The following is a 26,969-nucleotide window of genomic DNA, read 5'->3' on the forward strand; positions in this document are numbered from 1 at the left end:
GTCCATTAGGGAAAACGTAATATTGGCTGCTGAGCTACAAGTTTGATCACTCAGTAGGAGATTGAGATCTGAGCCTTGCTAGTACATTCCTCTAGAATGGAAGCTTCTTAGGGCATGGCTACACTTGCAAATGTAGAGTGCTTTGAGTTAAACCAGCCTTCGGAGAGCGCAGTAGGGAAAGCGCTGCAGTCTGTCCACATTGACAGCTGCAAGCATACTGGTGTGGCCACTTTTGTGGCACTTGCAGCGGCATTGGGAGCAGTGCATTGTGGACAGCTATCCCACAGAGCACCTCTTCCCATTCCGGTGCTGTGGCTTGTGGGAAGGGGGTGGAGGGTGCGGGGCATTCTGGGTCCTGTCCCAACACCCCTTGATGCATCGGTTTGCATCCCAGCAATCCCTTTGCTTCCATCCACAATTGGCGCCATCTTTCAATGTTTTTTGTGCTGCTCACTCTGTCTTCCCTTTCGGTCTGCGGGAATGGAGCCCGAACTGCTGAGGAATATGCTGACGAGTCTCGCCAGCACATCACGTTTGGCAGTCGAGTTATTCTTTAAGATACAAAGTGACAGTGAGGACTCCGACGATGATATCGACTTGAGTAACGCATACGACACGAGATTGCTTGTGGCATTCACAGACATGCTCACCACCATGGAATGCTGCTTTTGGGCTTGGGGAAAAAAGCACTGAGTGATGGGATCACATCGTCCTGCAAGTCTGGGATGACAAGCAGTGGCTGCAGAACTTTCGGATGAGAAAAGCCACTTTCATGGGACTGGGTGCTGAGCTCGCCTCCACCCTGCAGCGCAAGGACACGAGATTGAGAGCTGCCCTGCCAGTGGAGAAGCGGGTGGCTATTGCAATCTGGAAGCTGGCAACTCCAAACAGCTACCGATCGGCCGCTGACCAGTTTGGGGTGGGGAAGTCCACAGTTGGAATCGTGTTGATGCAAGTTTGTAGGGCCATTAATCGCATCCTGCTCAGAAGAACCGTGACTCTCGGTAACGTGCATGACATTGTGTCTGGCTTTGCACAAATGGGTTTCCCTAACTGCAGAGGGGCGATAGATGGTATGCATATTCCAATTCTGGCACCAGCCCACCTAGCTTCCTCCACCTCCTGCCTTGTTGGACTAGGCTCTGAAGTGTCCATTGGTGGTATTCAGAGTGGAGGTGGGGTCACCCCCAAGTATCGCATCCAGCTCTTTGTAAAAACAGCAGGTCGTGGGGGCAGCACCGGAGCGGCTGTTTGCCTCGTGGGCTTTGTGGTAGGCATTCTGCAGCTCCCTCACTTTAACCCTGCACTGTAGAGTGTCCCCGTCATGGCCCCTTTCCATCATGTCCCTTGATATCGGCCCAAAGGTATCGTAATTCCTGCGGCTGGAGCGCAGCTGGGACTGGACAGCTTCCTCCTCCCAAACACTGATTAGGTCCAGCACCTCGTCATTGCTCCAGAGTGGCTAGAACAGGCATTGTGGGACACTTCTGGAGGCCGATCAGAGCGCATTAACCGACCAGGGCGTCCACACTGGCGCCACAGTGCTCCAGTGGGGGCGCATCAAACGTTATTCCATTCGCCGAGGTGGAGTACCAGGAGCGCTCTAGCTGCGGAGTCAGAGCACTCTACATGCCTTGCCAGTGTGGATGGGTCGTGAGTTAGAGTGCACTGGGCTGCTTTAATGCGCTCTAACTCGCAAGTGTAGCCACGCCCTTGTAACCCCCTGCTTGGAGGGTAAGAGTATCCTCCGAAAATATGAATATGATGTGCAGCTGAGGAACATAGGAGGAATATCTCTTTGGAATATGAACTGCTGTACATTGGTCTGTTGTCCGCCTGCCTTGTGAACGCTTCTATTTCAAAATTTTGAAGAATTTTGAAATAGAAGAGTATGTTAATGTTAGTCTTTTGTTTAGTCCTTTATTACTCTTTCCCAAAATAGTATAGTCTTAGGCCTGGTATACACACAGGTTTTGTACCACTATAACTGTGTCAGTTAGGGATGTGATTTTTTTTTTTTTTAAACCAAAATAGTTATACTGGTACAACCCCTTGTGTGGACGCAGTTATAACAGTATAAAAATGCCGTATACAAGTATAGCTTATATATCCGTCTAACTGCATCCACACTCAGTAGATTGCAGTGCTTTAATTATACCAATGTAGTTAAAGTGGTGCTACTTTCATGTGTAGACAAGGCCTTGCATTTAAGTTGTAAAGTGGTGCTTACATGCTGAAGACTTTCAGACTCTACAGTAGAAGACTGAAGTCTTTAGCACCAAGGAAGAATTCCTCATACCATAGAGTTGTAAAAGCACATGGGAAGCAAGGAACATGTTGCTCAGCTCCCGAATGAAGGAGAGGTGCCCAGGTATTCACTGATGAGCATGGTAAAAGAGCTAGAATGGAATAGAATAGAGGGAGCACACCTCACATTGCTTGTCAGTGATCACCTTCTCCCCGTGCTCCATAGCAGCTGCTCAGAGTGGCATTGTGACATATTCTGGAGCAACTTGCACTCAGCCCACAGCAAGAGAGACAGGTGCTGGTATGTAGAGCCAAAGGTGAAAGCAGTGAAATGAATGGGGGGGGAAATCCCCTGCCAAAAGAAAAAAGCTGTCATAAATGCCACACTGTTTCTGAAATAACTTTAGACCAGATCATTCCCATGTAGATGAATACCTGTAGCTGCTTCTTGTGGAGTATCCTCTGCATTCTTTTACTGGGGAGAGAGAGATTGCTACCTCCATGAGGAAAGAGGTCTGGCTCCAAAATCCCATGAATCCCCTCAGGTCTACTATGTCTCTGGTATTTGCCCAGGCCGTCCTGACTGTTATCTCTTCTCTGGATCTTCCTCAAAGGGGAAATCCCCAGCAGAGGCAGCTCATGAAAAAGTAACACACCCGTTGTCTGTATGACTATTCCTTTAAAATCTGAGTGGGACCAGTGAGGGGAAATGCTTTTGCTGCTATATCTTATACCAGTTCCCCGAACAAAATAAGTGATACTGGTAAAAATACTTTATTACTGGTATAACTGCTTCTACCTTAGGGCTTTTGCTGGCATAGCTATGTTGGTTAGGGGGCCGATTTTTTTTCATACACCTAATGTAGCTGTGTTAGGAAAACTTTTAGGTATAGACCAGGCTTTCTTTTTATAAGAGGAAATGGAAAGTTCAGAAGAGTTCATACACGCTGTCTCCAGTGTAGCCTGTTGTCCGCCTGCCTTGTGAACCGGGGTGAAAGTAAAATTTCTCTTACCGGTGGGGGGGCGGGGGGGGAGCTCTTCCCCCCCCTCCTCCCCGGAAGGGGCAAGGCTGGGGGGGTCAGTGTCCCCCAGCCAGCCCACCTGCACCCCCTGGGGCTCCAGCAGCAATTTAAAGGGCCCAGGGCTCCAGCCACTGCAGCTACCCGCAGTGGCCGGAGCCTCAGGCCCTTTTAAATCGCCAGCCCCTGGGTAGCTGCTCCTTTTGCCCCCACCCCCACCCCCGACGGCGGCCTCGGGGGGGCAAAAGGGGCAGGGATGTTAAAGCGCTGCTGCAGCAGCTCTTTAAGCAGGGTCCTTTTGCTGTGGCAGCACTTTAATGTTGCTGTGGAAGCACTTTAATGTCGCTGCCCCTTTTGTGCCCCTCCCCGCATCGGCGGCATTGACAGTAGGAACCTGGCAGGGCTGCTGACGGCCAGGTGGGTGTGGGGTGGGCAAAAGGAGCAGCAGCACTTTAAAGTCAGCGGTATGGGCCGGTACAGGCAACCACTTTTTACCGGTATGCCGTACCGCCTTACTTTCACCCCTGCTTGTGAATGAATTCAGAACCATCAGATCAGTCCCAAGCTGATGAATATGCATGCATCTCTTGTGCGGACTGTGTTCTGAGAAACACAGTAATGACCTGTTCTAAATACCACTAGGTGGCACTTTAAGGACACGACAACCAGTGGTTGTATTCATTTTACATCAGCTCCTGTACCAGAACTGATTCCTTTCTTTTATAAAATCTGTGTATGTATTTAACCATCTGACCTCTCTTGTTAGCCGTACCCAATTGTATTGTGAGATCCGCATTCCACACGGGGGTATGATCCTCATGATCACAAATGAATAGGCAGGGCGGTACCAACACCAATGGCTTTTGACAGCAGCGAACAGTACAATAGAAATGTAACCCTGCAATCACTGAAGCTGTTATTCTAATGGGTGGCCCATGCCCACAGCACTCAAATAGCCAATAAACATAAAAAATGCTGTGTCATCAGATCGGCAGGAAATTCTGAAATCTTTTCCTTTAGCATTGGCATCAACACTTGGTTCAATATTTGCATCTGATAGTGTCCAAAACTTGTACTTTTTTCTTTCCTTTTACAAATATTATTTTAAGTAACATTGTTCTGCTGTGAGGCCTTTCTGTTTGGATCAGTTTAGTTGTAGGTTGGGATGGTCAAAGGCAGCCTGACTCTGCTCCCAGTAACTTCAGTGAGAGTTTTACCATTGACTTCAATGGGAGCTGAGCACTTTTGCAAATCCCAACCTGTGTGTGTGTATGTGTGTGTGAAGGCAGTCGGTGGCGGGGGGATGAGGGGAGTAAAGCGCTGTAGCTTTGCAACTGAAGTATGATCCTTTTTGCACCTGCCAAAATCTAATCAGTAGTCAGAACCAAATGGTGCTTCTCTGGTTATCTCTTCCTTCCATCTCAAACTATCCTCCTAGAATCTTTTACTTGATTTTTTCCTGCTTCCTTTCTCACTCAGTTACATGTGGTCCCCTTCCGTACATTTCTTCTGAGCAGGAGGACATACCACATGGCTCCCTCTGGGGCCATCATCATTGGTTTTTCTCTGTGAATCAACCCTTTCTCAAAGGAATGTGGGTGAGGGCGGAGATTTTCATTCCCCCGGTGTCCAAATTCATTGCCTCCGTGATGCATTTGAGCTCTGCTGTCCCAAGATCATTCATTAGAATTTATATGCCTGGAGTGCCTGCCCGATATGCTGTTGCCAAGCCACTGAAGCCTGTGTTTTGGTCCTGAATTTCTTTGTTACACAAGAAATGGTTCTGGAAAGTAGGGAATCTATTGTTTTTCACTGGATAACAGAGAGACATGTTTTATTAAGAAAAAATTAAATCCTTGATTTCAGTGATTCAGCAGAGTGTGCCCTTTCCCCCCTTTCATTCCTCTGTATGTCAGGAGCCTTCAGTTATTATCTCAGCCTAGCAATACCTGGAAGGTTTTCGGAATCAAAATGTTAGTACACATATTAGCCCCCTGGCAAATTCTTTTTAGCATTGGTTTGCAGTTCAAATGTACCATACTTGAAGGAGGAAAAGGGAAATCTTGTCAGCCATCGCATTTTATTTTCCCTTCTGTCTTGAGGAATTACATATGCATTTAAAGGAAGATCACAAATCCCTCTCCTAGCATTATTTCTACCCCTTTCAGTTGTAGAGCACTAGCAAACACGACAGAGCTTCCTCTCCCCACCAGCTTCCATGCTTCTGTTGTGAAGGGAGTGGAAGTGGTATGATAAAGCCCCTCTTTAAATATGTTATAATCTATATCTAATTCTGACATGGTTTGATTTATGGGTTGCGCTGAATCAGAGGCATTGAAGTAACTTCAACTGCTCTAGATCATGATAATGAAGGGACTGTCATTGCTTCCAAAGTCTCTCAGCAAGAGTCTGTCAGCAATAACAGAATAGGTTATTCTCTGCTTGATAAATTATTGGTAAGAGTCTTTAGGTGAAATCCAGGCCTCACTAAAGTTAATGGGAGTTTTGCCATTGACGCCTGTGGAGCCCGGGACTTAACCCTTTAAATGTAGCCGCACAGAAATAAACCATTTTGGAGAAGTGAGCGTGCTGTAGTGCAGTAACCCCCTGTTTTAATTTTCAGCCTAGCCTGTTACATTTAAGGATTTTTCCTTGGAAATGCTTTGACTGTTGCAATTATTTTCTATTTGGAGCTGGATTAGGACAGGAAGGAGGTAGATTTGTCTCTTTCTATACCTTGTATATAAAGTGACATCATCACAGTTTTTGCGGTAGTTCCCATTTTCTTGTTCTAGGCCTTAGCACCCACAGTCAGAGGCTCCCCTGTAAACCCCTCCCTCCCACTGAATATCATTTGATCTCAATATATGTTCATATTACTATTTGTTCAGTTTTTCAACTGGAGTCTTCAGGATCCAGTGACAGTTTGCACCCCTGACCTTTGTAGTTGTTGCTGTGGCTTTTCTTTTCTCATAATGGAAGAGCTCTATGTGCTATATTGTAGGAACCAAACCCTAGAAAAGACTCCTGGGTAGCAGGCCATTTATGTTCAGAGACGTTGCCATTTGTAGCTTTTCACAAAAAGTTTTCTCTTGTTTTCTTATCACAATAAAGGGGGGAAATGGTTTAATTAAAAATATACAAAAGACGTGTGTCATTCACTTAGCTGTCACCATAACTTTCCCCCTCAGAGTTAAATTGCTAAAGTAACTTTCCTTTTGTGTCTAGTGTTTGCTTTCTTTGTCTTTATTGTACATGACTGCTAGTCATTTTCTGGGTGTAGCGGTGACTGATTTGTTGTTACAGACAGAGCAAGTATCTGAGATGGAATTACATCCTCAGATGAATAGAGCTCCATCACAGACAGAAGAAAGCAGCCCAACGAGAAAGGTAAGGCCAATATGTTTAATGCCGTTGTTGAATGATCTGCCTTTATCTTTTTGGCTTCATCAACTGACCTTAGTTGTTTTAAGTTTTAAAGCAATTAAACTGAGGTTTAGGGTTACATTTTTACATGTTTACTTTTTCTGGAGGTCAGGACACCAGGGGGAAATGGACTCATGTGACATCCACCATCAGCTCAGATAAATCATTAAGAAAGCTTTCAATCCACACGTCAGTACATGTGCATTAAGAAAAACAACTTGCCATTTGTTTACAGTATAAACACACGGGCCCTTAAAGAATTGGGGAGAAGAGATCAATGGTGTCTGGTCCTCATTTCCTTCCAGCCTTTCCAACATGAAACATTTTAAAAATCTGACATTAAGGATCCAGCATAAGTACACCAGTTTATTAGAGCTCAGGATCTCTTATATAATATGTATAGAATTGCAGGACTTTGTTTAAAACATGAATTACAGGTTTTATATGCTTGCAGGCATATAAAATAGATATGCTGTAACTACAGCCTTGCATTTTCCAGGGGTGAAACCTGGCCCCATTGACATCTTTAGGAGTTTTGCCATTGAATTCAGTGGGGCCATGATTTCACCCATGCTCTTTAAGGTTTCCCTGTGCCCACATTGGCTTATTTATTTCTTTAGATTTATGAAACAACAAGAGGCACCTCTCTGAATGCTCTAGGTGCTTCTGACAAATGCTGGGAATAGGAAACACCCCCGAATGTGTACTAAATAATCAGGCACCACAAAAACAAAACAGCCCCCAACTTCCTCTTCCCCTGTATGTTTTCCCCTAACAACAGTTGCTTCTTTGGTAGCCCTCCCGAAAAGTTGGGCTTTGCAGCGTGCCGGGAAGGTCAACACATTCCGGCTATTGCGAACCAAGAGAAGGAGTGACTCCAAAGGACTGGGTTATGTCATTTTCCTCCTAGTGCCTTTTAGGGTCACACCCCTTTGTGCCTTTGCTTTTGAGCCATCACTCTGGCTGCCACCTCAGTCCTTTCCATCTAAGATCAGTAGCAGGGGCAGTTGTTAATTAGGAGTTAGAGGCCTAAGATCTCCAATAATACTCCACCAGTACTAACGCAGCACAGACATTACGTAGTGTCTATTTAGTGCTGATGTACGGCACAGTGTGGTACCAGATGCTGCCACAGAGGGGTGTTCTTGAAAGGGACGGAACTGCATGATGCATGGGTGGAGGTGAGAGTCTAGGTGGCCTGTAGGAGAGTCGGGAGAGTTTGGGTGAGGTCTGGTGGGAGAGGGAGCTGTTAAAACACCCCCACAGGTGGTAAAGTGGGCTTTCTTCCGCTTTCCTTCTGTACTCCCTGCCTCTCCCTGCCCAGTGATGTTTCTTCCCCAAATGAGCACCATGGCTGGTAGCTCCTGTGCCAGATGCTGCAGCTGCTCCTGATGTTCAGTCACCCATATGACCTCTAGCCACCAGAGGCAGCTTTGCAGAGAAGAAGCCAGAGAGAGCATAGCTACAGCCAACCCAGCCCACTATAGAGCTGACCACATGTAGCTGGGCTCCTGAAACTGGCAGCCTTAAATAGCCACTAGCCCCACCCACCCCAACTTCCTGGAGTGTATCCCCAGGGCACAGGCCTGCAGGAGATCTGCAGCAGTGGCCTGAAGATCCTCCTCCTCAGTACAATGAAAGAGGAGGCAGGAGTATCTATCAGAGTTGTTCTGCAGAACTTCAGCCCTCCCCCCCCCCCCCCCGCAAGGGACAGCTTAGTGATATGGGGGCAGCGGGACACAGATGGGGAGAGTTTTGGATGGGAGTAGCGGGGCAGCAGGGCAAAGTGAGCCTCTGGGAACTGTAAGTTTCAGGAGGGCCCAGTGGTTAAGGAGCGTTTACTTGTCCGTTTCAGGAACTAATTTATCAATAGAACTTAACTTGTCATTAGGAAGTTTTTTATAGCAGAGCATCCATATAAAAAAGCTGACGTCTAGAGCATAAAACGCTTGTTTTGAAATGCCATCATCTCCTACAATGCAGGAACTTGCAGCTGCTCTTCCAGAATTTACCAGGGAATTAATCTCTTTAATTTTCTTCCTCATTCTCCAATGTTTTTTATGGGGTTGAACCCTCTCCCACGTGCATCTTCCTGATGCTTCACTCAAGTTTCCCCCTCCCCTCCCCACACTTCCTTTGAACTCCTTTTGGGTGTTGCTTTTTTATTGAGGAAGGGACGAATGTACTGAGTGGGGACTCTGGCACCAACAAATGTACCACTTGCACTAGGCACCAGTGACTACTGCTCAGAAGACAGCTTCCTTCCTCCTAGAACAACCAGCAGTGCTCATCTCTCCAAACGAGCACAACAGTTTCCCCAAACTACATGCAGGTAGTTTTTAAGTGAATGCAAATTTATTAGAAAAACACAATAGAGAGAACCAGTAGTTAGAGAGATCCCTGAGACTCTTCCCCCTAGTCACTAGGAGGGTGAGAAGCTTAATTACAATTATGGGATGTTGCCTAGGACATAGCTGAAAAGTCCATCTAACTCACATCTTAAAAAGCTAGCTTTGTCATCAGTGTCTTATCCAGGTGTGTTTTTAACCAGATACTTTCAACTTATCTGCCTGGCACCTTCTGGCAGGCTCAATGTGTCTATCTTTAACCAACGAACTTCTTATAGGCTAGTTTCCAAGTTCAGTTAGCACTGGTGGTATTGTCTCAGCCCAAAACAAACTACAGGATAGTAGAACTGCTTTCAGATCAGTTTGTGCAACTCAAATTTCTTTTGTTCTCAAAAGGACTGACTTCCCTATCATCCTGCCAAGTAAGGTTCTCTGTGTTTTCTGTTTGTCTGGCTTTAGGAATGTACCAGCCCCTCAAATAGCACTCATGAAAATGGGGCTTTTTGACATCCAGGTTTGGCTGTTTTTGCCATACTAACAGAGATTGTGTATTTTGCATTTCCCCAGCTCTCACTCATTCAAGCATGTAGAAATCACACACAGGTTCCCTAGTCGTTTCACGCGACATTTTCAGAGAGAGCTATTCAACCCTGCCAAGTGTGAGGCCCCAAAGCGCAATCTTACTCCAGATCTATAACCATATAATAGTTACACTCTTCTGCTACCCTGTTCAATTAAATGGCAAACATAGATACTATTCAATTATTTAAAAAAAACAAAGGGGAACCAGAGGACTGAGTTTTGGAAATGAGATTCTGGGCCTTTCTCCTAAAGGTTAGTGGTGGAAATCCAGCTCATGCCAGCAATACTGACTGACAGATATTACCATTTGATGGCTGTTCAGTGAGGTCCTGGAAATGAGCTCTTGGTCTCATTTCAGATTCTAGCAGCCTGGTGTCCACATTCATAAAACCAACATCACTATTGGCAGCCACATAGGAGGCCCAGGACTGAATACACATAGAGGCTGAACTATCCTCTGCCCCAAGTGGTGGTCCTACCCTTTCTAGATTGGGCATGCTAATGAGACAGGGTGGGGGAGCTTCCATTGCAATGACTCACACTGCAGCCATTCTCTATGTAAGTGGGGGACTCAGGCACTAACACTATTAAACCAACAACTTACATGAGGACCACATTCACTCACTTCAATTAACAAACACTAAGGAACCCATCTCCATTGTGAAAACAAGCAAAACAGTGTATAGTCACAAATATCTTGTGAAAATCTGGTATGTAGATGTAATCGCTCTCAGCCTGGGTATAAATTTTTTTAATAAGCAGTAAGCAAATACATTAATTATACAATGCCATGTGATTATTTTGACTGTGGTATTCCACATATTTAAGGCAAGTGGCTTTCCATGTTGGGTGGTGTGAATCAGATCCTGTTTTTTTTGTGGTTCTTTTAAATATTGCTAAAGTAGTCATGGAACCCTGTGGGATTTTGGAATGTTAGAGACTCTACCCTCTCATAACGCTAACTCTATTCATGGCCTTAAATTACTTTTTATTGCAAAACACCCACAATAGCCCTCTGCTGACTCAGATTACATATTACAGCCTTTTGGGCACTTCACTGGGTCATTTAAAGGTGTATTACTTTGTTTAATTTATTTGTATTGTATTAATTGGTTCCTAAGACATAGAAAGTAAGGGAGCCTGGTCCAGTGAATACACCACTAGACCATATAATGAAAGATGGGTTCTAGTCCTGGCTCTGCCATTAATTTACTATGTAACCTTTGGCAAGTCACTTTACCATTTTGTGCCTCAGCTTCTTGCTTGGTGAAATGAAGATGATGATACTACAGGCTTCTCTTTGTTAAAGCACTTTGAGATCTACAGATGAAATATGTGCTATGAAAGCTAAGCTTCATAATAATAATATTATTATTATAACAGCCTGATACTGCAGTGTTGTTAAAGTTTTGGGCAAAATTAAGGATATTTTAATTAAAATAATGAAAGCACTTCTGGCCTAGTTTATTAAAAATTAATGTATTTTGTCTTTTCTACCTGAGCCTGACCACATCTTTTCATGTACTTCTCCATGACAAATCCCTAGCCTCACGTGCACTCATTCTGCAATGATGGTTTACATGTAGGTCTTTGTAAGCCAGTTTTCGAGCTGCCTCTAAAAGGGAAAGTATTTCTGGGACCGACATCATAGGATAGAGGAAGCCTGTCTTGTGTTTGAGGCATTTGCCTGGGACACAGGAGATCTGGGTTCAATTCCTAGCTGTGCCACAGCTTTTCTGTGTGACCTTGGGTAAGTCAGTCTCTCTCAGACACTGAATCCCAGCTGTACTGTGAGGTTGGTAGTAGTTCTGTACCTCTCAGACGTGTCATGAGGATAAATTGATATGTTTGTGAGGCACTCACATTCTATGGGGATGAGATGAGGCCATATAATGGATAGATGCTTTATAATCCTTAGCTGGCGATCAATATTGGTCATTCCTGGGAAATTTAAGGTGTCCTGTGTTGATCACGATGGCAGCGTATGCAGGCAAAATCCTCATATTACACAGAGCATAATTTTTTAATTATTATATTCTGGTAATGTCTAGAAGCCCTAGTTGGAGTTCTGGCCCCAGTATACTACCTGTACATAGACGCATGTACACACATTTGCATGGACAGTCCCTGCCCTGAACAGCATACAGTCCAAATTAAGATAAAACAGAAGTAATGCATGCAAGACAATTGAAGGGAGGGAGGGCAAGACACACCAACAAAAATAGCCAACCTGCAAATATAGAAAATTAATATTAAAATGACAGAATGCAGTTTCTAAAAAGCAGGTTATTACTGAATTTAGTCAAAATTGAAAGAGCACAAAGCTTAGGTCATACTTCAGCAGTTTCTGTGTCAAAAGCATTCACTCATCATAGCCCTTTCTTTCGCCACGTCAACATTTTAGCATGTCTTTAGACGCTGACTTATTTAAGGACTAACTGAATCTTTGTTTGTTTGTTTTTCTCCAAAGGAGATTCTGCTTACTCAGCCACCATCCAAACCAATCCGTAGGAAATTCCGCTCCGAAAATCAGGTGTTGGAAAACCAGGAGCTTACTCCCACTAGCAGTGTGACCTCTTCCTTGCCTGCAGTCAAACCCCATCTTCCAGCCCAAAAGTAAATCACACACCTAAAAACTACATTAAGCTGCATCATGAGCTATGACTTGACTGTTTTTTGCCTCGTTCTCATATTTAATGATTGAATGACTCAGGGCATTGGTAATGAGATACAGACCTCAACTCTTGATTGCCAGTTCAAATGCAGGCCAGGTCAGTAGTGACCAAAAATTGTTAACATCTAATAGCTGAACAATGAACTCTTTGAAATGCACTTGATGGTTTCAGTCAACAAATATGTGTCCACATCACAAAAGCTACCACTCAACTACCCCTTGTAACAAGGTAGTAGGGATCTTGTGTTGACCCCGTTAGCAGGTATTTGAAGCCTGCATAACGCTGCTGAAGTTGTGCTCACTCATATTGGCAGTTCTGACTTGTTAACCAACCGGGAGATGAGCATGCGGGGAATGGCTCCAAATCCCTTCAATCTTGTCATCATAATAAGATGGCAGTTCTCCACAGCCAGGAACTAAACTTCAACACAGTCTCAGTTACACGGGCATTCACAACACTGAACACCACCACTGGTCAGGTGTTTGCAAATGCAGTGGCTGAGGAGAACAACACTGCTTTCACCACCACTTCAGCCATAGTGTAGGAGTGCCAAAATTCTCTGACACAACTGGTCAGACTAAGCGCTTCTCTTCAGTCCCAAGCATTCTAAGACGCCGCCTTTGGTACGACTAACTTGAGAGTAGGTGGTATCCAAGTGTCTTCACTGATGTTGAGCAATAGATAGTTGTTGTGTTCCACTCCATGAAAGAGAGGCCCAAACACTGAAAAGCAATATTTCCCCCTTCTATTCTGCCATCTCATTGGATCTAACAGTTTCCGAGGATGAAATATAGAAAAAGGTCTACCAAGCTGACAGGAGTCAAGTAAGGCTTTCACTTTCAGCCTAGGGGAGACGTCGATCAGAAAATGATTACAATACATGTTTAACGCTCATTTCTAGATCCATCCCAAAGAAAAGAGTATAACATCAGCATGAGTTGAGCCATAAACCACCTGGGATAATCTTATGATTGCCATGATGCTATGAGATCTAGAGTCAGCATGCTACAGCTATTGCCAGTGTGCAAATTGAAAGCATAGATATTGAAATCACCGAGACCAAAGAGTCTTCATGACTCCAATAACAAGTCCAATAACAGTAATGCAGGCACAAGTGATGGAGTGGGAAAAGGGCTGTATTCAGTCAAATTTATTTTATTCCAGGATTCATATGTGAAATGAGTGCAGTTGAATCTTTCTTTGGGTTTGCACATTTCCTGCAGCTGAAATTGTACGCAAAAAAACAAGGCTGTGCTTAGCCCAAATCCTCCGTTTCTCATCAACAGATTGTCTAGGGATGTTGTGGAAGCTCCTTCACTGGAGGTTTTCAAAAGGAGGCTGGCTAGCCATCTGTCTTGATGGTTAGACACAACAAATCCTGCATCTTGGCAGGGGAGTAGATTAAATGACCCTATGATTCGATGATTTTGGACCAGGTAATCTGAGCCAAAACCAGGCCAGCTGAGTCATCCAGTCAGTTTTTCACAATACGTGTACAATCAAGCTGTTGAGGGCCTGAATCTGTGCTACCTAGGTTAACCGGTAAGCATTAGGATTACTGTTAACCGACTTTACCCATTAACCCGCCGCTGGCCGGCCGGAGCAGCCCCAGCCCTGGTGGCCTTTCACCCGCCAGAGGGACCCCAGCCCCGGGTGCCTCAGTTAAACAATATAATTTTAATCGTTTAACCAGTTAACTTTTTAAACAATATTTACATCCCTAGTGCTACATAACTTGGAAGATTAAAATAGAAAATAGGGCTCCTGAGATGGCCTGAGAATGCTAGTACAGTAACTCCCCACTTAACGTCCTCTCGCTTAACGTTGTTTCGATCTTACGTCCCTGCTCAATTACTGAACATGCTCCGTTTAAAGTTGTGCAAAGCTTCGCTATAACGTTGTTTGGCTGCCTGCTTTGTCCACAGCTGGCAGCCCCCCATCAGCTTCCCCTATGCCCCCCTCCACAGCACCTCCCGCCCGCCGGCAGACCCCGCAGATCAGCACCTTCTACCTCCTCCCCCCACCTCCTGCCTGCGGCAATCAGCTGGCTTGCTGCTTTCAGGAGGGAGGGGGGAGGAGTGAGGACTCGGTGCGCAGACTCCCCCTCCCTCCCCTGCCTCCCGAACGCCACAAACCAGCTGATTGCCACGGGCAGGAGGGAGGGGGGAGCCTGCGCGCCATGTCCTCGCTCCTCCCTCCTGTCTCCTGAACGCTGCAAGCCAGCTGATTTCTGTGGGCAGGGGGGAGGAGTGAGGACGTGGCGTGCGGAGTAAAGGAGGAGGGGGGAAGAAGAGGTGGGTTAAGGGTGGGGGCTTGGGGGAAGGGGTGGAGTGGGCAGGCCGAGCGTTGAGCCCCCCGCCCCTAGTGCTTGCTGAGTAGGGGAAGCTGCTGCTGCGCAACGTGCTTCTCTTAGCCTACAGCACCTTCAGCCTCCTCCTTGCCTGCCTCATTGTCTCCAGTGCCAGTGGGTTGTGCCTGCGTGGGGTAAGGCGGGGGCACCTCTCAACTATAGTACTGTACCGAATGGCAAAAAAAAAATTTCCCTGGAACCTATCCCATCCCCCCATTTACATTCATTCTTATGGAGAAATTGGATTTGCTTAACATTGTTTCACTTAAAGTCGCATTTTTCAGGAACATAGCTACAACGTTAAGTGAGGAGTTACTGTACATGTTTTTGGAGCCCCAGTTATATAGGGGGACCAAGGAAAATTGCAACACCTGCTAGCATCCCTAATCAGCCCTATCTGATGCAGATGTTTGTATTTTCTCCAAAACATTTAAATGACCACATAGACTAGAGATACGTGTAGGCTTTGACTTATTTTATTTTATTTTTTAATTGTATTATAAAGATTGATTAGGGGCAAAATGTAGATAAACAGGTTGGTGGAAAGGTGAAAAATAATAGCAAAAGGACCAACCTATTATAAGAAACAGGCACAGGTTCTATTGCAAAGATCACAGCTGTCCGCTCTGTTCAGAGAAAGAGCTAACTTGGGCTTTTCCCAACTGCTTGCCACCATGTACATCTGTCTTAGATCACGTTGTCATTAAAGAGCTGCTGACACCTCATGTACAACTTTAAAATGTCTATTTAGAAAACAGTTCTGCTTATCTAACCTATATTTATCATATTTCCTTTCCTTGTTGTTTTTTTATTACTAGCAACATTTGCATTTAAACAAATCTTTGTTTCTTTAAGAGTCATGGACAGATGAATAATGTCCATAATTGATCTATCTGAAGTCCCATTTCTGTGTGTGACATCACAATCAGCTATGCTGGAAATGACTGGTATGAAAATGGAAGATGAGTATTTCAATTTAGAAAAAAGCAGCAAGAGCAGCTAAACTCTTGAAAAAGCAAAGATTTTATTTTCATGCAGATGTCCTTAATAATAAATAATTAAAAGATACTAAAAATAAGTAAAATTGTTTCTAAATAGAATGTTCTGTACATTTTCCATTAGGCATTAGTGACATTTTAACCCCCATTAAGTGTTTGAAAACAATAATTAGCAAGGATATTGCAATAAATACAAGTACATTGAAAATAAAATAGTTGAAATGGGCCTAAAATAGGTCGATGGTTCAGATTCAAAAATTAGACCATTTTGCTTTTGAATCACTCATTCAGTCATCAACACTTATTTACTACATTTTCTTGTAAATTTGTATCTTTTTCTTTTGATCAAAAGGTTCAGTACACATGTACATAAAGTGGATGTCTGGTCTCCTGGGAACAGTCACTGTTGAGGCTCTTTTCATTGAAATGTTTTGTATTTATCTCCAGCAGACAGTCTTCCAAACAGAAGAGGGCTATTCAGACTACTATTCGTAAAAACAAAGAAGCCAATGCGGTGCTAGCCAGGTTGAACAGTGAACTCCAGCAGCAACTGAAGGTAAGGAACACATTGAATATCACAATTACAAGGCTTGATGCAATCGGTTGTTTTTCACCACTGGCTAAGGATCTAGTTCCTCTTTATAGATGAAACCTACTGCTTTGTTTCCAGACTCTCTTTTGAAAGAGTGGCTACGCTGTACCTTTAGGGGTGAGTGGCCTATATAAGAAAATGCGTAACCTAAGTGCAAAGGGCTGTGTTGTCGATTGAATTGAGTTTAAATGATAATTCTTGTCTTTTGAATGCTCCTAGAGCATTTAATTCTGTCTCCTCACGCATGAGAGGAACTCAGCCATAGTTTTCTTTGTCCTGATCAGTTGTTGTTTAGCTTCTTACGTTCAGTCATTCAGTATACAAAGTATTGGCTGTACTGTTGCCTTAGATAATCTTCTAAGAGTGATTTTAAAACACTATCCATTGGCTTGTATTTGAGAACTTCTTGGCGTATTTAAGTTGGTAAGTTCCTGATAAAAATAAATTCTGTTCTTTTTAATTGTCCAGTCATGAAGTCAATAAATTCCTTCATTTTTCTTCTGCTGAAGCTTCATGTCACTTATATAGACTATCATACTTCTACGTAAGCAGGTCTGAACATACTGGGAATCCTTTCAGAGACCATCAACACTGATTGCCAATCAGTCAGAGGAGACTGCTGTTGCTTTTCCCTACCGGGTTGAAAGTGCCACCTTTTGCAGCACTTCCAGCTCTATAATGGTCTGGAAATGTGAGACCAGGACCAGAAACTGAACCCTGATGTCCTACCTAATAGTGCAGTGGGCTGCCACTGAGTCGGCCTGCCTTGACCTTCTTTCCTTCCTTTAGCATTCCTCTGCATCTCTGTCACAGTCCTGAGAAATCCCCATGCTATATTTTTCCTAGCTTCACATCCCACCCCACTCACTCAACGTCCCATGTTACAACCACCTTCCTTGGATCAGGACTGAAGTGTAATTCCACATAGGAGTTTATCATTACCACTATTCCTGAATTGTCTAGAAGGATCTCTCAGGAGCAGTGCAAGGCAGACTATCCCTACCAGGGCTGAGCATGCAACCTTCAATAGCAAGGTAAAAAGAGGCAGTATGGCCCAGTGGACTGACCTTGGGGAAGGATGTCTCACTCGTAAGTTTTAATAGCAAACACTCTGCCACCATTACATTTTTGACTCTCTTTCTCTATGGTATTTATATGCCCCCCATTTGCACATCTGAGCACCTTACAGTCTTTAATGTACTGATCCTCACAAGACTCCAATTAGGTCAGGTCGTGCTGCTATCCCCAGTTTACAGACGGGGAACTGAGAGAGACAGTAGCATGCCAGGGTCACACAGGAAGTCTGTTTTGGAGCAGGGAATTGAACCCAGGTGTCTCAAGTCTGTGCACTCACCACTGGGCCATCCTTCCTCTCGTCGGCCAGGTTGGGCAAGTCCCTGGCCTCTCTCTGCTCATTTCCCCATCTGTAAAAAGGGAATAATTCTACTTATCTCAGTAGGTTGTTATGAGGGTTAATTGTCTAACGTTTGTATGGTGCCTTGAAACGATAAAGCGTGATGTAAGTGGTATGAGATCTGTAGTAAATGCCAGCTGTTACTAGACTACTCTTTAATAATGCAGCTTTGTATGTGTGGGTGCCACAAAAGTTATAGCATTTCTTTTTTCTCTGTGCTCCAGGAAGTTCACAAAGAACGAATTGCATTGGAGACTCAGTTGGAACAGCTTCGTCCTGTAACTGTCTTGTGACCTTCAGTACATTATTTAATGGCAATAAATGGACATTTGTGCCAAGAATTTTTGACTCTATTAGCACAACAATGTGAAGTCTTTGTAAAGTTTTCACTGAGGCAAAGTGGAATGTGAGTTGGGTTTGTTGGGTTTTTTTGCACACCACCTTGCACATTTTCCCTTTCAGATGAAGAGGGTAGATGAGATAAATGTCAAACCGTAGGTTATGTCTAAGAAATGAAAGTTATTTCCGACTTGTCCTGAAGGATATTACAAAATGCAGTTAACCACCAAAATCAATCATCTAACTCTGAAATTATTAGTGGTTTATTTATTTAAAGAATTCCTGATTTATGTACTTCCTTGAAAACCAATTATTAAAAGTTTCATGCATTCAAAATTCTTCTTTATATTTAAAGTTCCTGTTCTAAGGTGGTTTCTTGGATGTTTCTGATTTCACATAGGTTTATACCAGGAGTTAGTGTCTGTGGTTTTAAAACACAAAAGAGAATAAAAATAATTGTACAGATAGTCTATATTCACAATCACCTGTCACTTAATTGTCTTTTTAGTGCCATTTATGATTATTGGTCATTTATGTCTTATAAATATTGCAGGGTTTGTGTTTTATAAGTTAAAAATCATGTGAAAATGCAGTTTTGAGAACTAAAAAGTGTTGAAACTTGCTGATTTTAGAAACTTTTTTTTTAAAGCTATACTCCACAGGGAAAGCTAGAAATGGGCATGTTTCTCTGTATGTAATTAATGTGTGCTTGTTAAAACAACAGCATTGTAATTTTACCACTGGAAGTTAAAATGAAGCATACTGTATATTGTGCTTGTCTTTGGAGACATGGGTTTTATTTCATGTTTGTTTGCATTGGTCTGCATTCCTGTTTTACTAGCTATTGCGTTTTTTTAAAGGACCTGAACTAGATGTTTGATTCCAAATGAAATAAACATATGTATATGCTCTAGGTAGGATTTTTAATGACTATGATGTGAAAAAATGAATCCTACAAGGGGTTGTCCATTGAGTGGCCTTAATACCGCACAGGAGAGGCTCCTTACAGGATGAGGCTCCCAGGACCTTTCCCTTCTCCAAAGAGAGAGTCAAAGGCTATAGTACTCTATCTGGGTCTGATCCAGGGCCAGTTGAAGTCAATGGGCATCTTTCCATTGACTTCAGTGGACATTGGATTAAGTCCTCTATGAGACTTTCTGACAATGGAAGCTTTCTAGTGAACCTTTTAGTTATTGGGCCAATCCTCTTATAACAGGTAGTTTTAGAAGTAATAAAATCAGCCTGTCCCCTTTGACATATGCCTCATTGATAAAAACATAGCATGCATGCCATCCTATTTCTTTCCTTCCCCCCTCGCAGCCCCACATGAGATGCATTGTATAGTCCATTGCTCAGTGATGTACACTACGCGTCTGCATTAAGTTTGCAAAAGCTCTGCGTACATTTTCTTCTATTATTTTTGATGTTTTATCCATCTTGTTTTGGAATGCTCCCCAAGGATGGGTTAGAAATAACTAGCCAGTCTCCTGTCAGGATACAGTGCAAAATGGATAAATGTGAAAAAGCTGAAGCAGAATAGCAGAGCAGCCAGAAGTTTTTTTGAGACGTAAAACAAGAATGACATCAATGTAAATGTTTAAAGTTGACATGGTGACTGAACAGACTCCTTTGGCTGAAGTTTATATGGATTCAGAGTTTATAAAACATTATTCCAATGTTGGGAGGGCAGTCCTCACATTTGTAAAACTATGTTAACTGAAAGTTTGTTTGGTAATACACCTCTACCCCGATATAACACGAATTCGGATATAACGCGGTAAAGCAGCGCGGCGGGGGGGGAGAAGCTGCGCACTCTGGTGGATCAAAGCAAGTTCGATATAACGCGGTTTCACCTATAATGCGGTAAGATTTTTTGGCTCCCGAGGACAGTGTTATATTGGGGTAGAGTTGTACGTCACTCCTTAGCTAGCTAACCACTGTTCGTGTCTACGACACAGAACTGAATTTTTGGATTTCTGACTACTTCTGTGTTAATGCTAATGTTAAAACATCTCATGTTAATGAGATGACCATGGCTTGTGACTAAATGAAGTTAGAATAACAGCTTCTCCCAGTGAGCTGCAGAAGAAATCTGCCATGATCTTCCCTATTAGTGACAATGTTCAGAACTTACACCAGTCATTCTTAGAGAGACAAGGTGGGTGAGGTAATATCCTTTATTGGACCTACTTCTGTTGGTGAGAGAGACAAGTTTTGTAGCTCAAAAGCTTGTCTCTGTCACCAGCAGGAGTAGTTCCAATAAAAGATATTACCTCATCCCCCTTGGCTCTCTAATAACCTGGGACCAACACTGCATACACGAGTCATTCTTTTCATTTACAAAATTGAATTGTTAGATTTGAGTGAGTTTAAATTTTTTTTAATTCTTGTTTTGTCGTTTTATTAAGTAACAAAATGACAATTTTAAAGGACAGAGTTGGGTGGCACTTTCCATAGTTGTGATCCAGAATGTTTGGAAAAAGGTTTTCAACTCTTAAGAAATGTGCAAATGTTTTATTAAGCACTTTGGGTGAGATTCTGCAGATCTTACTCATGTTGAGTAGGACCTTACTTCACAAGAAGCCTCATTTATTTCAGTGGGACTATTCATGGAGTAAGATGCTACGCTTAAGTAAGGGTGGAGAAAAGTAGTCCATAGGGCTTTTTCAAAGATCTGTCACGCAAAGTACTATTATAATTATTCCTTATACTATGAATCGGGATACCTGGATGACCATCAGTGGAACATGTTACTTAGGCTTGGTCTACACTAGCAACTTATGTCCACACCCCTGAGCAAGGCAGCTGTACTGACCTAACTAACTCCTGGTGTAGACAGCCTTATGTTGATGGGAGAGCTTCTGTCAACATAGCTACCACCTCTCGGGGAGGTGGAGTACCTACGCTGATGGGAGAACGCCTCCTGTCAGGGTAGGTGGTGTCTTCACTGAAGCGCTACAGCAGCACAGCTGCATCAGCGTAGCTGTGCCACTGCTGCCTTTTAAGTGTAGACAGGCCCATAGTCATCCTGAATCATAGGGGTTAATACATAAAAGGGTTTATACCATTTCTGATGCTGAGCTTTTAGAGCTGCATTCTAATGTTCTACTGAGCTCAAGGGGCCATCCTAATTCAGTCATTTTATGTCGTTTATTATATTATTGATGATGGTGTACCACTTTACACAGTGTGGAAAGCAAAATAGCAAGGGAAGACTTGAGACATGTTTTATCTCTGAAGCACAAAATCAGGAAGCAAGTTACCTGGAGTATCTTCCTAGTACTTTGACAGTTCTGATAGCCTACAGAAGATGTAAAATCCACTCCTGCTGTTATTTTGGTTTAAAAATAAAATGTAATGGGAGTTACAGGTGCTCAGCTCCTTTGAAAATCAGGCCATTTATTTAGGTGCATATAGCTAAGTCCCATTTTCAAAAGTGACCTAGGCCTTTAGAAGCTTAAGTCCCATTAATTTTCAATGAGACGTAAGGAAAAAATGTCAAGTGCTTAAGTGACTTAGGACTTTCAATGAGACATAGGCTCCCAAGCTCCTAAGTCACTTTTGAAAATGTGACTTTGGCTTCTATGTCACATAGGCAATTTCAAAATTGTAGCCTTAGGCTAAACTTTTCAAACATGGGTGCCTAAAATTAAGCACTTGTAATGGCCTGATTTTCAGAAGTGCTGAACATCCATAAATCCCGTTGAAGTCAATGGGAACAAAGTGCTAAGAACTGTTTGAAAATCAGGCCATTTTATTTCTGTTCTAAATGTATATAATGGCTCAACATCAGACACAATGAACAAGTTGTGGGGACCTGTTTAAAGATAGAACAGTCTGACTTTACAATCACAGAACATTGTTTAAAGATATTAAATATTAAAGATTAATGTTCTGGTTATTAAACTAGTATTAGGACACCATGGAAATTTATATAATATCTTTTATTATGGCTCCCATATTGATGGATTAAAAAATTTCAATCATTAGCAAGTTCACCCTGTTAGGTTCAGAAATGTCAGTTTTAACTTGAAACATTATTTCCAAGCACAGTTTTATAGGATGGGAGATGGTCACTTCAGCGAGAGGAACTTTTTCAGCTTTCTTCTAAACATTCCAAGCTTCATATTGTACTCAGGGTCTCGGAGCATATCTTGTCATTTCACATACTACGCTTGCACATGCAAGCAGGGTAGACAATTTTATTTAGGTGGTGGCCTGGCCTAAAATAAGAAATAATCTTGAGAGATGCAATGAGGGAGGTTAGCGACTGAGTTTTTCATACCTCAAACCCTACTTCATACCTAACAAGACTCGGAAGACAATTGTTTGCATTACAGAACTACCTTGGGGGGTGGTTGTGATTTGGAACTCTTCACAAGAAGCTTTAGGATAAGCTTAATATGGCAATTCTCTCTCCCTGTTGTAGAAGCTGCTTCCGCCAAGTTTAAATCCCAGATCATGACAAAGACAGTTTGTGAAAGCTTCCAGTCTGAAAGGGAGGAGCATCACTTCTCCAGCACTGCCAGTCCTTTAGCCTTCAGCACATATACACCTTAATTGACAAGAAGTAGTTGTCGTTATAAAAGTCAGGATGGGAAAGAGGGATAATGAACCCACATATTTTAGCAACTAGAGTGAAAACTTATTTTTTCAAGACATGACTATCCCAAATGAGAAAAAATATATATTTTGAAGCTTTTCTTTATCTTCATGAAACTATGTATTACATCTTTGTCTGCTATTGATCATTTGATATAAAACTGGTATTGGGAGCCTTATTGTTAATCTAAAAATTTAAAAAAGTTCCCCTTAGGTTACTATATATTTGTATATTTACTTATACAGTGTAGTTGATAACCATATTCCAGAAGACTTGTTTTCACAGCTGCAGAAATGTTAGTGTGGTAGATTGCAAGATATATAACATTCTATACTATGCACATCCAATTTTGGAAAATGTATCTGGTATGAAACTGGGTGCTATTGTAAAATAAAAAGCTACAATAGCTTCCAATTGTCTTGCTACTTGTGTTTTGTTGAGGATGTCATTTGTACAGATGATATGAAAAGAAACTTGGCATGGAAAGATGCTGTGTTGAAATGGCTGACCTTTGAGCATTTAATTTGCAAACACATGTGCCAAGGGGTGTGTGCGTGTGTGAGAGAGAGAGAGAGAGATACTATTAAAAAGTTTAGAGTGACATCCTGGCCCTGTTGACCTCAGTGGAGTCAGGACTTCACTCTTACTTTGCAAAAGTTCACCTTGCCACAAAGTAAGCTACTAAATGGAACCAGTTTTAACTTTTAAGAATGTGTCTAGTATAAACACCTGTAAGGAAGAATAATTGTATTAAGGTGGTCTGAGGGTGCACAAGCAGGAGTAATGGGATGAAATGATAAGCAAATAAGTAAATTAACCACAGTGTTTTCTCTCATTCAACCTAACGGTGAATTTTGTTAGACTGTAAGAAAGTGCTGGGTACCCCATCACTGGAGACAATAAAAATCAGACTGGACAGATCACTATACAATATGTATTTGGAGAACAATCTTTCATTGGCAGAGATGGACTAATGGATTATTTAAATATCTTGGCTACTGTGATTTGTATTGCTTAACTTCACTGCTATCCAAAGAATGGGGTTTTAAAAGAGGAAATAATTAGTGATGAGTTGTAAATAAATTCTTACAGCATTAAGGCGTGACAAGGGATGCTTTATTAGACTAAAAATATGTGTCTGGTGCATGTGAGGAACAAAGCCCAGGCACTAAGAACTTGTGAATATATTGTAGGGAGCAATTATGCATTGACAACAGGATGGATTTAGATGATTCTTCCATTCTTTAATTTTTATGCTTCTGTGATATTCTGGGGAGCCTTAATGTGATTCTAGTTTGGCTCCCCAAGTTTAAATGAATGTTTTTAACATACTCCCCACCCCCTTTTTCTTTTACAAGTATCCTTCCACCATGGAAAATATTTATTAATGAAAGAATGAGGGGAAAGTGGGGGAAAAAGCTAAAGACCCTTTTCTCTTCAATTTATTACATTGGAAATAATTCCATTTTAAGTGCTCCCATCTCTTTTTATACCAGTTTCCTTAATTGTAAATCTCCATCCATGTCCTCTCTTTCTTGTCTGTCCATTGTGTCCTCTTCGGACTTGACCAGCGTTTTCCTTCTGAGAGTTCTGAACCTCAGCTGGGTCCCTTAGTATGCAAGGGGAGAGAAATGAAATAGCTTAATTTCCCTGAACAGGAGAAAAAGTGAGTTGGACCTATGCCTGCTCAAGGAATGGTCAGACCACAATAAGGGTGTAAATCTGCACCCAGACAGCCACAGTCCCAATCCAAAATAAAATCCAGGGTCTGCCACATTGACGGGTTGAGCCAGAAACCACATGGGATAATTTCATAGTTGCACTGGTGGCTATATAATAGTATGGACTATGCATATTTAGCATGTAAATGTGGAAGTCACCAAGTTGCTAACTTACATTAAAGAACATGAGGTTAGTTGGAGGATGGCCCTGTGCTCCAGAGAGATGATATCCTAGACAATATCAATAGGACTCATTTTAAATGCCACATACTGCACCTGGTCTATTTGGGGGTGGGGGAGAGGTCTCCTACCTAACCTCCCCATACCCACTGCAAAGATAGTAGGACCCAGGCCTTCGCCAACAATTTCCCCTTCCGGTACTCCATATCCTCAGTTCATAGCAACATTTCTCAACCCTCTACTCCATTATTCTGTGGCTATCATAGGGGGTGCAGCTGCTGTAGTTGGAAGTATACAGGCAGGAACCACCAGGGCAGGGTGCAAAAGCCATTTCCTGTATACAAACCAGGCCCCCAAGACAGACAACATTCTAAAATAAACTGGGAAGTCCACTTGCAAATGCTACCCAGACACTCACTCCCAGTCCCAACCATACAAACAGGCATAACAAAACAGCAAAAATGTGTATGACCATTTGGCAGTGGAGTACAAGACGCAGTGTGTGTTAATGTTCAGGGTCGTGGAGGAAAAGAAGGGGCAATTTATCATGTCTGTCCACACTGCCAGCACCCAGAGAGAAGGCAGAAAAGAAACACTGATAAGATGCAGTACTCACACTTCTTAGGCCCCACAGAGAAGGTCCTTTTAAAAAGCTTTGCTGGTTACAGCTTTGTAAGAAGGTTTAGATGCAAGGCTGCCACTTGATATCCATATCATTTTGTTCCCAGGTCAGTCAAACAATCAAGCAGTTCATTCTATTTGTCACAGATTTCGGGTGTGTTAAGCTAGTCATACCTGCATTCATCAGGCTGGCACAAAGCTTGCATTGTTTACTATCAATTCCACATTCTTATCTTGGAGGGGGGAGGGGGAACTAATGGATGACCTCACCTGTGTCTTAGTTCACAAATCACCATTTTTCCTAAAGGATACTAAATTCTGAACTTGAACCAGTGATATTAATGGATTTTGAGAGCAGAACTTCTTTCATTTGCATTGGGTCTCAAAGGCATAATTTTTCAAAAGTTATTAGTGATTGTGGGTGCCCAACGTGAGACACTGTTCACTCACCCTCTGGAAATCAGGCCCTTTTAAAGGTGTCTCAAACTGGGCACTAGAAACCGAGCCAGCCAAATTCACTAGTCACTCTTGAAAATTTAGGTCAAAATGTTTCATAATATGTGTAGTGAAAATGGCCCTTCTTGGCAACATTCTATTTCTAGCATTTAGCGGCATACCGGCTGGCAAAAAAACTTGCCAACATGAGCTCTTGTGCTCATTACTCTCCAAACCAGTGGAAGAACTCATATATTTCAAAAAGTGCTTTCTTAAAACTGTGTTGTCAGTTAATTACTATCATGGGTACCAAACCAGAAACCTAGCTCTATGCATCCGAGAATATGGGGAAGGCTTCGATCTGGGGCTGAACTTCGTGCCTCAGGCCCTTTGCTATTAATTACCTGATTAATTTGACATACTAACATTGATATTTAAACACGCTGCAAAGGGTGCTACCATAATATAAATATTTACTTTTATCCTCTTTTTAACAGCTGCTCCATTCAGATGACATTCGAAGAAGTGTGCCAGAGCTTCTCTAATGACTGGAAGAGCACACTATGCTGCTCTGCAGGACACATCTGTGCACACAGCTGGCCTATGTTAATGCATGTTCTTACTTGGATTTTACTCATCCAGGTTTCCTTACTCCTCTCCATTGTTTGTTACATCCATGTTGCTTCTCCTCTTAATTTAGGCTCTGACCCTGCAGTTGGTAGCATGTTGACAGATTGCTGAGCCAGTGTGGAGCCTCATTGAAGTCATGTACAGCAATCCACCCACACACAATCAATTGCAGCATCAAGGCCTTAGACTGTAATTAGCAGGGACTCTCCTTTTAATCTCTGTACACAGGGCCGGTGCAAGGATATTTTGCGCCCTAGGCGAAACTTCCACCGTGCGCCCCCCCCCCCCGAGCATCGCTTATTATAAACTTTCAAAAATGAATACTGCATAATGTGGCATTGTTCATTAGAATTAATACACATTCGGCTTGAAAATTTATTAATTTAATTATTTAGTCTACATATTTAACGAAAATAAATGAATAACCTGACAGAGTGTGGGGCTGGCTGGCTTCGGGCAGTGGGATGCGGCAGGGGTTGGCTGGAGATAGGGGTGTGTGGGTCTGGCTGGCTTCGGGCAGGGCAGGGGATGTGGAGCTGGTTGGAGATGACGTGCGGGGTTGGCTGGAGACGGGGGTGTGGGGCTGGCTGGCTTCGAGCACGGGGTTGCGGCAGAGGCTGGCTGGAGATAGGGGAGTACGGGGCTGGCTGGCTTCGAGCATGGGGGTGCAGCAGGGGCTGGCTGGAGACAGGGTGCAGGGCTGGCTGTGGGCAGGGTAGGGGGTGTGAGGCTGGCTGCGGGCAGAGCAGGGGGTGTAGCTGGGGCTGGCTGGAGACGGGGGTGTGGGGC

General features: G+C 43.0%; 1 protein-coding gene across 1 annotated transcript in view; it reads left to right on the forward strand.

Annotated features, from left to right (window-relative positions):
* The window catches only part of LOC113406058 (ralBP1-associated Eps domain-containing protein 2-like), a 140,884-nt gene extending 122,556 nt beyond the window's left edge, over positions 1-18,328 (forward strand). The window contains exons 16-19 of the mRNA XM_029910713.1: positions 6,573-6,656; positions 12,093-12,238; positions 16,096-16,201; positions 17,876-18,328. Coding sequence (XP_029766573.1) covers positions 6,573-6,656; positions 12,093-12,238; positions 16,096-16,201; positions 17,876-17,944 — 405 coding nt within the window. The 3' untranslated portion in view covers positions 17,945-18,328. The remainder of the gene's footprint in view (positions 1-6,572; positions 6,657-12,092; positions 12,239-16,095; positions 16,202-17,875) is intronic.
* Positions 18,329-26,969: the final 8,641 nt, after the last annotated feature.

This window comes from Terrapene carolina, unplaced genomic scaffold (genome assembly GCF_002925995.2).
Source record: "Terrapene carolina triunguis isolate 2854851 unplaced genomic scaffold, T_m_triunguis-2.0 Scaffold22, whole genome shotgun sequence".
NCBI lineage: Eukaryota > Metazoa > Chordata > Testudines > Emydidae > Terrapene > Terrapene triunguis.